Source organism: Sciurus vulgaris (assembly GCF_902686455.1).
Source record: "Sciurus vulgaris genome assembly, chromosome: 14".
Lineage (NCBI taxonomy): Eukaryota > Metazoa > Chordata > Mammalia > Rodentia > Sciuridae > Sciurus > Sciurus vulgaris.
Window position 1 is genome coordinate 9,567,087 of NC_136475.1, and position 13,630 is coordinate 9,580,716.

Consider the following 13,630-nt stretch of genomic DNA (forward strand, 5'->3'; position numbering starts at 1 on the left):
GAACCTGCCCACATGCATCTGCTGGGGCGGTCAGGTTGCCCCTCTGGGCACGCCTGCCCACGCTCCCGTCTCCTCACAGGCTCAGGGTCACAGGGCTGGTTAAGCACTCACCGCCGGTTAGGTTAAAAGAATTCCCAAAGGCCGAGAAGGAATTGAGGGGGGTGAAGTCGGGGCTGCTCGGGTTGCTGACGGGGCTCCATAGACCCGAGCTGAGGGTTGAAGAGGAAAAGGAACAGGGCGCACGGCGTTAGTGCACCTGCCAGGGACACTGGCGCCAACCACAGCGGGCACTGATCCCCTGGGGCTTCAAAAGTGCACAATCGTCACAAAGGAAGACCCGGAACCGGCTGTTATCCCGAGGATGGGTCTCAGTGCCCTCCTGCCAGCTCACAGCCTGGGCCAGACAGCCATCTGGGGACAGGCCTATTTCCTGGGTGGCAGACTTAGAGAAAAAGTGATTCCACACCCAGGAGTTCCCACTGGTGCAGAGAGATAAGACCGATGCCACCAGGCCAGCTGCATCTGTGTGCAGCAGGCAGGGCCTGCACTGATGGGCCGGCGGGTTCACTGGGGTCGCCGAGGGGGCTGCAGAGTGCTCCCGCCCACCCGCCATGGCGAGAAGGAGGGACACAGACTGGACACTGTCTGCTGGGTTCACCGGTCCTGGGTGCTGCCCTTTACCGGGGCCTCCCGGCGTTCCCCAGATGATTCTTGGTGCCCACCACTTCTGACAACAGTCGCGTGGCCTGAAGCCCCCTGGGGTTGGGCGCCACGCGCACCTGTCTGAGCCGTCGCTGTCGACCGGGATGTGCGAAACGCCGAGGCTGCTGGAAAAGTCTGTCTTGCCTGCTGACACTTTAGTGAAGCCGTTCCCACCTGGAACAGCGGACTCTGTGTCAGCCAAGGCACAGGGGCCAGGGCCATGTGTCCAGGCGCGCTGGGCTGGGGCAGAGGTGTGCACTCACCAGGGCTCTTGTCGTAACCCGCCGTGACCGCAGCGAAGGTGGGGTTGCCGTTCTTGCCCGGGAGCGAGGCTGCCTTTGTCAGTTTGTTTTTGCTTCCGTTTGGCTGCTTTGTTTTCGGGTCACTTGAGGGAAGAAGCAGAGCGAGAGCTGAGTCCTTGCTGGCGGGCCAGGCTGCTGCTCGGACGGCTCTGTGGGGCGGAGGGGCTGGGGACTGGACGCCTGCCACCCTGCCTGGGCAGCCCGGGGAAGGGGCTGCTCTGCAGAGCCACCACCATGGGCAAGTGGGCCGGCCTCAGATGGGTCCTGGCGGGGTAGGCAGCAAGCTCACTGTGGCCAGGTCCTGAGCAGGCCCCCGGCCACAGTGGTCACTGCCTCGTCAGGTGGGAGGACCTGACCTGGAGACTGCCAGGGCGGGACACACAGATGCCTGGGTGGTGCTGGCGCCCGTGGGCCCACCCTCCAGAATCGTCGCCATAACCGTACCAGGCAGGCTGGAGCGCGGCTGGTGTGCTGCCAGGATCGTCTGCTGGGTGTGAAGCCTGTGGAGCCCCCACAGAGCCCGGCAGCAGCCCTGGCCCAGTGCCTGTCCAACATGCATGTCTGAGCGCCACACACTGAACCCCGACTCACAGCTCGTCTCCCCGAGGCCTGGCGTACTGACTGCTGGTGCCCCGTCAGTCCACAGTGGCAGCAGGGAGTGGGTGAGAATGGGAACAGGGACACGCTGACCCCAGGGCCCAGGGCAGCCATCAGAGGTGGGCAGGACGGTGCTGGGGGCCGTCGGGGGCCCACGCCCTGAGGAGCCGGCCTACCTGCCGCTGTTGACGATGCTGCTGTAGCTGCCCCGGGACGTGAACGGGCAGGGGGCGGCGGGGGGAGATGGAGAGGCGGGGGTCGGCGAGGTCTGGCGTTGTTTTAAGAAAATGTCTGCGTTGAGGGTTTGCAGAGAAAGTTTATAAAGACTGTCGGTTGCTGGAAGTTAAGAACAAAAGGCCTCGTGAGCGTGGTATTTTGTACCGTCAAGTCCTCCCTCCTGATGTTCTGAGGACGTGTGAGCCTCAAGCTGACGTGCTCCCTGTTCTGTTTAAAGAGAAACCAGGAGTCAGCCTCTGTGCCCCTCAGGCCTTCAGGGACTGGCACCTGTGCTGTCCCTGCCAGGCTGGCTGGGTGCTCTCGGGTCTCGTCTCCCCTGCTTCCTCCTCCTCAGGACGGAGTGAAAGCCACTGCCTGGGACCTGCGGGTGTCCAGGCCTCCACCTGGGCCGAACGTCCCGCCTTCTACAAGGACACCCGGTCTCCCCCCCTGGTGTGGGCCGCGCTGGCCCCAGAATCGCAGGGATGGGCTCCCAGAATCTTTCTGGTCTGATAAGGCAATGTCTACGTGGCTCTTTCAAGGATTTCAGGTAGAAAAAATCGGTTTTCTTAAAGTAGTCGCTCTGCAATGAAAAGGGCAATCGATCTATAGCAACTCGGACAGGAAGCCCTCCCTGTGCTGCCCTTGGCTTGCCTGGCCACGAGGGGCAGCAGGAGCTCCTGGTCCCCAGGTCTGCCCAGCAGCGGCCTGTTGCCGCCAGAACCACAGCTGCCTTGTGTGCCGGTTCCCCTGCCCCCGCCTCTCTCCAGCTCTGTGACGGCAGGAGCCGGCCGCAGGCCAAGGGCCACTTTCAGGAGCAGACAACCCTGTGGATGATCAGCACCCCACCAGACCTTCCACCATGCACAGGGGCAGTGCTGTGCTGGTGTCCTGCGTCCAGGGACAGGGACCCCTGGGACCCCTGGGTGTGGCTGGAGCACAGGCCCATACTCACAGCTGCCGGGCTTGTGGACGGGCACGGCGTCCCACTCTGGTGGCGGCGAGTCCTTCTCGCCCTCTGAGCTACTAGTGTTGCCTGGTTCTGGACTGTTTGGGAGGAATTTTGCTAGGGCAGGTGGTCTGCTGTCCACCAACTTATTTGTACCTGCACAAAAATCAGAAATGTGTTCCTGAGGACGACGCTCCCAGCTCTGCTTCAGAGGCCCCTCTGAGGACGGGGAGGACGTGAGCCCCGGGGGCCTGGAAACCACGATGCCTCGGGCCCCAGGCGCAGCGCACGCAGGAGCGCTGGGGACCAGGTGACAGTACCTTTTGTTTTCTGGGGATTCCGAGACTTGGGTCCACTCGTCAAAGTGGCTGGAAGAGGGATCTTGGCTGGGAGATTTCTACGTGGCTTACTTTCCAAGGTGGGAGTATACGGTGACTCCAGAGAACTGAAAGCAAGGAGGGAAACACGTCTGTCCTGCTGTCCTGGGGAGGGTAGAAGTCACTGAGGCCAGATGGCTTCCTGAGGCCAGCTCTGCCCAGTCCAGCCCAGGACTGGCTACGTCCTCCACTTTCTAGACCTGCTCAGGAGACATCAGCACTTAGATCCATGACCTGGTGCCAGGTGAGGGGTCACAGCGTCTGCTTCACACAATGTGTACAGAGCCCCAAGCGCAAACCACCAAGTGTGGCCATGGACCCCCGCTCCTGGACCACTGGGGGACTCCTGGACACACAGATGTTAAAGGCCGTAGACTTACCCACACAGCTCCTGCTATTCAAAATCCTGCACACTTTCCCACAGAAACTCTGAGATGAGGCCAGGCTAAGCTCCTGGCTACTGCAGAAATGCACCGCGCCTGCAGAGAAGCAGGGTTGCACCTGGGGTCGTTCCTGGGGGCCAGGGGAGTGAGGTTCGATGGAAGAGCTTAAGATAACATGTGCAAGCATGGCCAGGCGTGGTGGCACACACCTGAAACCATGTCTCAGGAGGCCAAGGCAGGAGGATGCCAAGTTTGTGGTCGACCTTGGAAACACATATAAACAGGGCAGTAAACTGAACTTCCCGTCAGCTATGGCAAGATGCAGGAGGTCGGATGGAGGAAGATAGCACGAGATCTGCCGGCACATGGGCAGCGGGGGAGACAGGAAGTGGGCCAGGCCCGTGCGGGGGAGCACCGCAAGCAGGAGAGTGCTCAGGGGTGGAGATGATCTCCACAGAGCTGCTCCAATGCCACCAAGATCACCTCTTGGTGCCTGTCATCCCAGCAGCTCGGGAGGCTGAGGCAGGAGGATTGCGAGTTCAAAGCCAGCCTCAGCAATAGCAAGGCACTAAGCAACTCGGTGAGTTCCTGCCTCTAAATAAAATATAAAATAGGACTGGGGATGGGGCTCAGTGGTTGAGGGCCCCTGAGTTCAGTCCCTGGCACCCCACCCCCCAAAAGATGACCTCTTGGACCTGGAAGGAGCTCTGTATGTGCCCTAGACGGACACTGGTTGGAGGCTGAGATGTGGTCCAGGGAAGCCATGGGCCCAAGAAGAGTGCCCACTGGATGGCCAGTGGCCTCTGAGCTCCTGGCCATGCCTGGAGCTGCGGCAGGGATGAGCTGATGGCTTGCTCATCACCACAGAGCTGCGTGTGCGTAGGTGCTTTCGGTGGCTGCATCTGGCCTTTCGCAGCACCCACTGCTGGTGAGTGAGACTGCCAGAGCCCAGAACCAGGATATCATCTGTCCCCTTCTGCTGCATGACAGGGCTACTTAAAAACGGCCTTCTCGAATCCCCAAAGGCTGCCATGATGCAGACAGCGCCCTCTGGCGGGGGCAGTTGGGTGTGGGTCACCTCTAGGTGAAGTCTGTACGCAGCTTACTGCCGCCACAGTAAAATTAACTGTCTTTTAGAAAAAAGGAGCCAGACTATTTTATTTTTGTTGATTAATGTGTTCACAAATTAAGACCGATGATCTCTAGCGAAATGCCTTCTTAAAGGCTTCCAATAAAATGGACAAGAGCTAACTTTTATTAGGTGATTCTTTCTAGAAGGGAAAGGGGGCGGCTCCTGTCACACTCTGCACGGACCCTGTGGAGGAGGGAGGCGGGCGGGCGGGCGGGCGGGCGGGCGGGTGAGCTCCCCAGCGAGGGCCTGCGTCTGTAATGGAGCAAGGAGGCTGCTGGAGGGCAGGGCTGGCCTAGGTTCTCGACTTCTCTGCTGATCAGAGTTTACACTCAAGTCGTGCAAACGTGTAAAATGCTGATAAACACAGGAAAACCAGTGAGCAGAGATGGCTGCTGTCCTAAAGCAGGGAGGCCTGGAACCTTTTCTGGTTCTGCAGAAGCCCTTGCAGTGCCTGAGGTCTGATTCCATCTCGGGCATCCCTGACCTGCAATGGAGTCTTCTGGAAGCCTACGGCCCCTACCACAGTGCTAACGCTGGAGAACCAGACTGGGTTCCTGCCACTGTAGCCCGTTCCCAGTCCCAGGAGTGGATTGCTGAAGTCTGCTCTTGGGTGTGTGGCAGGAGGGGGCCCAGGCCACTGCCCTGGCCCTCCCACCTCGCCCGTGGTAATGCACACAGCCGACGGGGTCTCTGGTCACTAAAGCCAGGGCTGGTCCCGGGGTGGATGCAGGGCAGCCTTCCCTGCCTCACTGAACATGGGGCTGTCTGCCGATGGATGGGGTTCTCAGTGTTTTTATTCATAAAAACCCAAGACGGTCAGTGGGCTGAGAGGTGAGGGAGACGGAAGCCTGTGGTGCGGACGTGGAGCATGTGGCCTGAGTGGCCTTCTGGGAACCATTCCTCTTTTGATGAGGCAGCAAGAGAAGGCAGGGACCCGTGGCAGCCATCCTTGACTGGGCAGGAGAGGACTAGCCATCCTGGCTCTGGGTTACCAGAGAATCGACTCCCTCCCAGGGGGTGGGCCCCAGCAAAGTCTTTTCAAACTAGAAACCTGCTAATGGTCACTCAGACCCAGAATACCCCAGGGGCCGGTGAAGAGGGACGAGAAGGGCTAACCCGTCCTAGCCGTTCCGTCTTGGACACTAAACTCAGGCACCAGGCCTAGTGCTGGTGGAAGATGGCAGATCTGGTGATGGCCACCTATGGAGTATTGTTCTAAGGTAATTCCTAGAAGCACTGGTCTTTCACCGTACGATCACGGAAAGCACCGCGTAACTCCGTCCTCATGGGATTCGGGCGCACACCAGAGCCCGTCGGTAACCCTCGTTCAACACTCGCGCACCAGCCAGCCCCCTGCGGCCTGCACCGCAGGCGTTTCATGAGGACCGTGGCTGGGGACACCCTCTCTGTGCATGCTTTCTTTTTTTGGTAGGAACAAACTTCCAAGTTTTAAGGCACAGAACTCGAGGTCCTGACTGCAACTCTGGGGATGTCCCACCGTCACCGTGCTGGGCCATCAAGGTCCTCCTGTGCACAGTGAAAAGCCTCTCTGCCTGGGAACGAGTCACACACTGAAAACTTCCTCAGACTTCGCAGCAGATCAGGCCCCGCCCGCCACGTGTCCAACGTCTGGAGCGCAGGGCTGTGCCTGGTGGACGGCAGTCAATGCTGAGGCCCAGAGGAACATGGCTGCTCCTGCCAAAGCCCCCGAGCCCCGGAGCCGGCGCCTGGCCCCTCAGTGGCTGGGTCGCACGCACGCCTCACCTGGGCTTCACATCTGTTGGGGTCTCCTTCTTAGTGCTGAGGAGCTTCTTGCTTTTCTGCTTCACTTGAGACGTTTCACTTTCGTGTTTCTCAGGCATGGCTTGTTTTCCCTTTTGCTTTTCTGTGTCCTGTGGAAAGCGCACAATTGCTGATAAGGCTCAATAACAACGACAAATGATCTCACTGAAGAGACAGACTAGACCCGAGATGTGGCGGGCACACGTTGTCAGTGTGAGAACGACACGCCTTCCTCGGACTCCACTGCAGTTGCTGATTTCTCAGCCACATTATGACTGTGACTATAGTCACGTTTTGGTGAGTCTGAGTTTACAAAGGTCACTCTCATTTATCCTCCTATGTGAAGCCGCGGGTGTCGGCAGTGGCAGAAGCAACTAATAGCTCCTTATTTTTAAGGATCAGGGAGTAAAACCTCGTCTTTATAAGAGAAGATGAGCGAAGACTTAAATACTCCTGGCAGCATGCCCAATCCCAAGCACAAACCTCGGCCCCGAAGCCGAGCGGGCAGCCCTTGGCACGCCCACAGTTGGGTGTTCCGCTGCACCGCGTGTGGCTGCCTGGGCAGTGCCCAGCAACAGGATGGGGCTCAGGCACTCCCTCAGCCGTTCCACACATTTACTAGATGCCCACTTGGTGCCAGGTAGTGGGACTGGCAAGGGGGCTGGCCTCTTCCCTCAAGGATCTTGAGGCCTAGCAGGGTGGACAGAGTGCCACCAGAGGGCTGCCTCGCCTGGCTGCAGGTGCAGCCTGGACTGGGAAGGCCACCGAGCTGCACCTTCAGCCAGGCCAGTCCATGCAGAAGCCGCACGTGCATTTCACAGTGATGTGACACTGCTGTGGCCTGTCTCCTGAAGAGGCGTGCCTGCTCAGGCGTTGTGGACCCGCCTGGCAAGCTGCTTGTGGGGTGGCTGGCTGCCAAACAAGCTGGCTCTTCACCAGTCCCTCCAGGAGCACCGAGGGACAGACAGGCAAGGCCACACCGGCGAGGGGGGCAGCTGTGGGCATGGGGTCAACCTGTGGTGAACAGCACCTACTGGCCAGCGTCCAGCCCCCCTGTCATGGTGACTCGGCAGCCTGACTCAGCAGGCCAGGCCAGGCCAGGCTGTGAGCTGCCCAGTCACTGAGCAGAGGCAGGGCTATCTTGGCCCCTGGCTCTTAGACCCTGGGGACTGGAGCATTTCCTGAGCACTCGGCCCGCCAGGGGCCGCAGACCAAGAGCTCGGGGAAGACAAGGCCGCGGCACCTCTGTCCAGTGCAGCTGGAGCACCGGGCCCAGGCTGGTGCTTAGGTGCTCGACAAGTGCTTGTTCACTGGGGGAAAATGACCTGTTGTGTATGACCTCGCTGGAAAGCAAACACACCACCTGCAGACTGAGTGCGGCCCAGGGGAACGCTCCGGCCTTTGCCAAGCTTGCGCCAGGACGGACCACGTGTGAGGGGCCGGGTAGGCTCAAGGCCACTGCGGCAGCAGCTACCAGGCGAGAGCAGAGGCAGGCGGAGGACGGGACGGCACCAACACAGGGCTGGGGACGGCCCGTGGGTGTGGGAATGCTGGCAGGCGTGCAGCCCTGAGGGTTCCAAGAAGGCCAGGAAGCCAGCACTGCAAGAGCCCTGGGGCCGCAGCGGCTGCCTGCTTCTCTGGAGAGACCTGTCACAGGGGGTCAGGCTGGAATCCCAGGACCAGCTACCAAGTGGGCCGAGCAGAGGCCATGCCAGCTGTGCGGAGGTACAAGAGGCAGGGCACACGTGTGTTGCCGAGCCAGTTCACGCTGCACGGCTGGGTCAAGAGCTACCCGGTCAGTCAACAGACTATCGCTGCAAAGAAGGTCCTGGTCTGCGCTGGAGGCACCTACGTAGAGGAGCCCAGGCAGAACCCCGCCCTCTGCACACAACCTACGGCCCGCGCTCCCAACACGCCCACAGCGGCTTCGTCCCCTCCGCCAGGGGCCTGCTGCAGGCTGGGCACCGCGAAGGTTGCTCTCCGCTGAGGGCTCCACGGCGCAGGCGGCATTCATGCCGCGTCCTCCGCGGGGTTCCCAGATCTCGCCCAGAGCCAGTGCCTGCTCCACGGCATGGGGAGGGAGCTGCTGCCTGCAGCCCACTTCCAGCTGCGACACGACCTAAAGATACGTGGGAGAACCTGCGAGGCAGCGGCAGCACGACATTCCCGGACTCTGAAGCTTTCAGATGTTCTTACAGGGGTGGGGGTGGGGTGGGGGGTGATGTCATCTGTTCCCGGCCGGCCCCGCCCTGGGGCCGGACCTCAGAACACGCAGCATCAGCCGTAAGGCCGCCCGGACGCGGCCCCGCCTACCTCCTTGAGCGGCTCTGTGTCGGGGTTGGAGGCCTCGGTGGTGGTGGAGGAGCTGTCGTCGTCGGCCAGGGAGCCCTTCAGCTCGTCCTCCGGGGGCCTTCCCTTGCCCTTCTCCTCCTTCTCCTCCTGCTTTCTAGGTGCTCTGACCTTGCGCTGAAGGGCTCTGCCTTTCCCTGGGGACGAGAACCAAGTGAAACAACCCTCGCTGGGCAGCTGGGACACCGAGCCCTTGCACACTCTGGAACAGGCTGACTTTTCTCACTGATGACGGTTCTTTCTCTATTTCTTCCCTATTTAAAGCTTTCCAGATCATAACTGGACTAGACCATTTTAAAGAAGTTGACTTATTGGGCTGTAGTTTGTTGTGACTGAATGCGCCCCTGGAAGCATTTGGTTGGATGGGTTTGGACAACTCGCCATCAGTCTGAGTGTTCCCCAGAGCGTAACCCAGCTCTGCAGTCACACAAGTGAAACCAGGCGCCTCTGAGACCTGCTGGGAGACACGTGATGATGGAGCCATGGCGGCTGGTCCCTATCCTGGTTTCCCCCAGCTGCTGGGGATCCTGGCCTTCGTCTGCACTTGACAGAAAAGCCCTCAGAGGCTTGCGGTGAGCAATCACAGAAGCCTCAGAACAGGCTGGCACAGGGACACTAGGTGATGCTATAGGGCTACCGAGCAAAGTGTGGCTATGGAAAGTCCGGTGTCATAGAGGCCTGGGGTCCAACCCCATGACACATTCCCAGGGGTGCTCACGTGCTGGGAATACAGCAGTGAGCAGCATGGCCCTGCCTCCAGGAGCCAGCTCCAGGCAGAGAACCCCAGATTCCACTTCACATGCTCCTGCGGAAAATGGGCTGCCAGGCCACTTTTAGCCCCTTCTGTGCGAGTCGCCATTTCTTTTAAACACTTCCTTTTAACAGCAATGTCATACGACCTAATCAAACCTCAAGTTTTCTGCTTTTTCTCAAAGAATGTCACTCCTAATAGGTTCTAGGAACTCCAACCTTGGCATCTAGAGCAGGGCTTGGTGAACTGTGGCCCAGGGTCAAATGTGGTCTATGGCTGTTTTGTATGGTTTGTGAGCAGAGAATAATTACAGTTTTAAGTGGTTGGGGAAAAAAGAAAAGAAAAAAGATGTACCAGAGAGTCTGTGGTCCACAGAGCCTCAGAAACCACCTGGTCCTTTACAGAAAAAGTTTGGAGAGCCTGGTCTGTAAAAAGAAAACGTAAGGCTCTGGGCTGGGTGTGGTGGCGATCACCTGTAATCCCAGCGGCTCAGGAGGCTGAGGCAGGAGGACTGCAAGTTCAAAGCCAGCCTTAGCAACTTAGCGAGGCCCTGTCTCTAAATAAAATACAAAACAGGGCTGAGGAAGTGGCTCGGTGGTTGAGTGACCCTGAGTTCAATCCCTGGTACTAAAAAAAAAAAAAAAAAAAAAAAAGAAAGAAAGAATAAGGCTCTGGTTGGTTTCCAGGAATGTCCCTGTCACTTCACACTGATCCCAGGAGGTGCTGGATTTGAAACCACAACAGGATATTAAGTCTGAAACACTTAGGGGCCTTCGTCCCAGGAGAAGGCCGACCGGCGGGTTTCACCTGTGATCACGATGCCCAGCACCGAGGCTCCTGGGCGAGGGAGTCCAGGTGGGTGAGGGAGCCTGAGACCTCACGCAGGAGAGGGAGAAGCGGGATTTAAAGAACTGAGCTCAGAGGGTAAAGACGTGGAGAGACAGAGGCGAAGGAATACTGACGCCAAGTAATCAGGCTGAAAACCTGGGCTGAAAAGTCATTTTATGAAAGAGAGTTCATACTTTTGCCTCCAATCTGCACCCTCTTCTTGTTAAGGTCTTAAGCATACTGCCCTTGACTTCTGTTCTCGACGCCCTAATGGATGTGGTCTTGGAAGGCGCTGGGCAGCCCTGGGGAAGCCCTCAGGACCCCTGCAGAGCGGGCCTCTAGCCTGCTGCCCACACCTCACCGCTGCACTCCCCTTCTGACGACGTTTCTGCGGTGCTTCCAGCTGTCTGCCCTCTTCCCCTCCTGTTCTCCTGGGGGCTCACTTCAAGCAATCTGATTCTAAAATGCCTAGAACCGAGCCAGACACACTGAGAACCTGCAGGCTCTCAGTCTATGACGACCCTGACAGAGCACTGGGGTACGCAGGAGCTTGGATGAGTACGTCAGCGATTCCGGATGGATGGCTCGGGAAGGGACGTGGCATGGCGGCGCACAACTGCTGTAGAGAGATCTTCCAGGCACAGTGGCCCAGGCCGCAGCGGCTGTTCTGCAGTGACTAAGGAAGCCTGACGACCAGCAAGCACCTGGTGACAGGAGGGATCTTGGCAGGGCAGCAGGTTCCCCGGGCTCTCGCCATGAGTGTCCCTGAGGCCAGCCACCCTCCATTGCCTCCTCTGATGGCCCAGCAGACTCCTGCTCAGGGCCGACCACCTCCTGTGGTCACCTACTCCCCTCTGCAGGCTCCCAGCTTGCCCGCTGGGCTCCATTTCTCCTCCCGTTTAAGCACCGCAAGGGCAGCGCTCGGGCCTCAGAGACTTGCCACCCTTGGCCAGCGTGAGCCCCAGAAGCTGGGCCGTAGCTGGTTTTGTGCCGACCCTGGGACCTGCACCGGGACTCGCCACCCGGGGTCAAGCACCAACCCCGCCCCAGTGCTTTCTAGGGGCCTGAGCCCGTCCACACGCAGCCCTAGGTAGATCACAACAGCTCAGATGGAGGGATTCTCCAGCGAGCGTGGGCCGCGAGTGCAGAGGCGGGGAGCCCCCATCAGCACGGACTCAATCCGCCTCAGCTGCTCCCCGACTGGACCAGGTGATCCCCCTCATCGGGAAACTAAACACACTATTAAACACATCGAGAGCCTCAGAATGGTTCGGGGAAGACCGAGTAGACCTACTTTTTCTTATTCTTCCTGCTCATAAGCACAACCAGAAACCCTGGGCAGTGTAGAAACTAAAACTACACTAAGAAGGCTCCAGGAGGAGGAAGGCGAGGCGGGGAGCGATGGCGGCCCCAGAAAGGTGGGGGGTGAGCTCCCTGGATTTTCCCTTGTCACAGCCACCCACCCAAGAACACTAACACACACGGGCAAAACCTCGACGAAGGCAGGAGGGGCGCCCCCAAGACACGGACATTTTTCGCTTGCAAAACACCATGACAAAACTGGTTCCACCCCAGCACACCAGCCAAGGCAGAGTGGGAACCCAGACTCCCCCTGCAAGGCCGTCACCAGGCCCAGGATGCCTGCCATGCTGCGGCGCAGAGATGGGGAGGGAGTCGGGCCAGAGGAGCCGCCTTCCCTCCCCAGAGTGGCGTGGGTCAGAACACCCCCTCTGCCAGCAGTGCCTCTGATGACCACTCCAGTGCCCAGCCCCCAGCCCCACCCTCAGGTGCCAACAGGGGACAAGCAGCAAGTCAGGACTTCCAAGAGCCCCGGCCCCACGGCTGCCAGAGCCATGTCAGAGTAAGGCTGACCCAAAGCCTCAGAACATGGAGACCAAGGGTCCAGGTTTCAGTCTAGTGACTCTTTATGCTGAGAATCAGGACCTCTCAAATTAGATGAAGACAAACAAAACCAACTGACGCCAACGCCAAGGAGACAGACGTGTTACAAGGACTGACAAAGACGGCCGGTGCCCTGAGTAATTATGAACATGACTGAAAGAGCAAAAAACAAAGCCTCAGCAAAGAAATATACAACGTAAGGAGGAACACAACAAAAATCTGAGCACTGAGAAATAATGGAAATAAAAAGCTCGATGCATGGGCTGAACAGCAGAATGGAGGAGACAGGAAACAGTCAGTCAACTTGAAAACAGAAAAATAGAATTTAGGAGAGAAAACAGGGAGGAAAAATGAAGAGTCCTAAGGACCTGTGTGATCACAGCAGAAGATCTGATATTGTGACATCAAGGAAAGGAGAAAGACGGGCGGCTGAAGAAGTACTCAAGAAATAATGGCTGAAACGTCCCGATTCTGGGACATAAAACTACAGATTAACAAAGAGAAAACCTGAAGCAAGATAAATGCAAAGGAATCCACAGCAGACACAGCATGAGCCACGCTGAGAAGGCAAGAAACAAGGGAAGAGCCTTGAGATCAGGAGAGGCAGTCCGGGTGACAGCTTTGTCATCAAAAACCATGGAGGCGAGGCGCACCGGAGGAATCGACCATTACCCCAGAACCCTCTGCCCGACAGAAAATCTCCTTCAGGAACATCCTGACAGTCTCAAATGAAGGAAAACCAAGAGGATTTGAATCCATAAAGGAATGTATAAAAGAAGTTCCCAAGAGAGAAAGGCCAACAAAGGAGGAACACCGGGACATTAGGAAAAGGAAAGAATGGAGTAAGCGAGAAAGTGGGTAGATAAACAGGCTTTCTTTCAGGACTGGAGCTTTCTAGGCTATACTGGACGACTGAAGAAAAAATTCTAAGATTATCCGATTTGGTTCTAAATGCACGTAGTAGAAATATTTAAAACAGTTATAACTGGCGGAGGGCAAAGGAACATAAAGAGATAAGGTTTCTATGCTTCACTTAAACTTGTACGATGACCCCAGAAGACTATGACAAATCATGGACATATAATGTAATACCTAGAGCAACCAACCCCTAAGAAAGCTGTATAGAGAGAGACTAGAAAACACTATTGCTCTAAATCAAAAAAACAGTTAAAAAAAAAAACAAAACCAAAAACAAGTAATCCATAGGAAGGTAGGAAAAAGAAACAGGAAATGGAGAACAACAAGAAGACAAGATATGAGACTTAAGTTTCTAAAACATCAGTAATTACATTAAAAGTAAATGGTCTGATTACATAATTAAAAAGACAGAGACTGGCAGACTGGATTTAACCATGACCTA

At 57.5% G+C, this 13,630-nt stretch overlaps 1 protein-coding gene across 1 annotated transcript in view; it reads right to left on the reverse strand.

Moving 5' to 3' along the window:
- TMEM131 (transmembrane protein 131) overlaps positions 1 to 13,630 on the reverse strand; it is a 155,776-nt gene that overhangs the window by 2,211 nt on the left and 139,935 nt on the right. Inside the window, exons 32-39 of the mRNA XM_079111313.1 lie at positions 8,754 to 8,926; positions 6,423 to 6,550; positions 3,087 to 3,211; positions 2,773 to 2,922; positions 1,778 to 1,937; positions 966 to 1,087; positions 780 to 876; positions 112 to 209 (exon numbers count right to left, since the gene is read on the reverse strand). Coding sequence (XP_078967439.1) covers positions 112 to 209; positions 780 to 876; positions 966 to 1,087; positions 1,778 to 1,937; positions 2,773 to 2,922; positions 3,087 to 3,211; positions 6,423 to 6,550; positions 8,754 to 8,926 — 1,053 coding nt within the window. The remainder of the gene's footprint in view (positions 1 to 111; positions 210 to 779; positions 877 to 965; positions 1,088 to 1,777; positions 1,938 to 2,772; positions 2,923 to 3,086; positions 3,212 to 6,422; positions 6,551 to 8,753; positions 8,927 to 13,630) is intronic.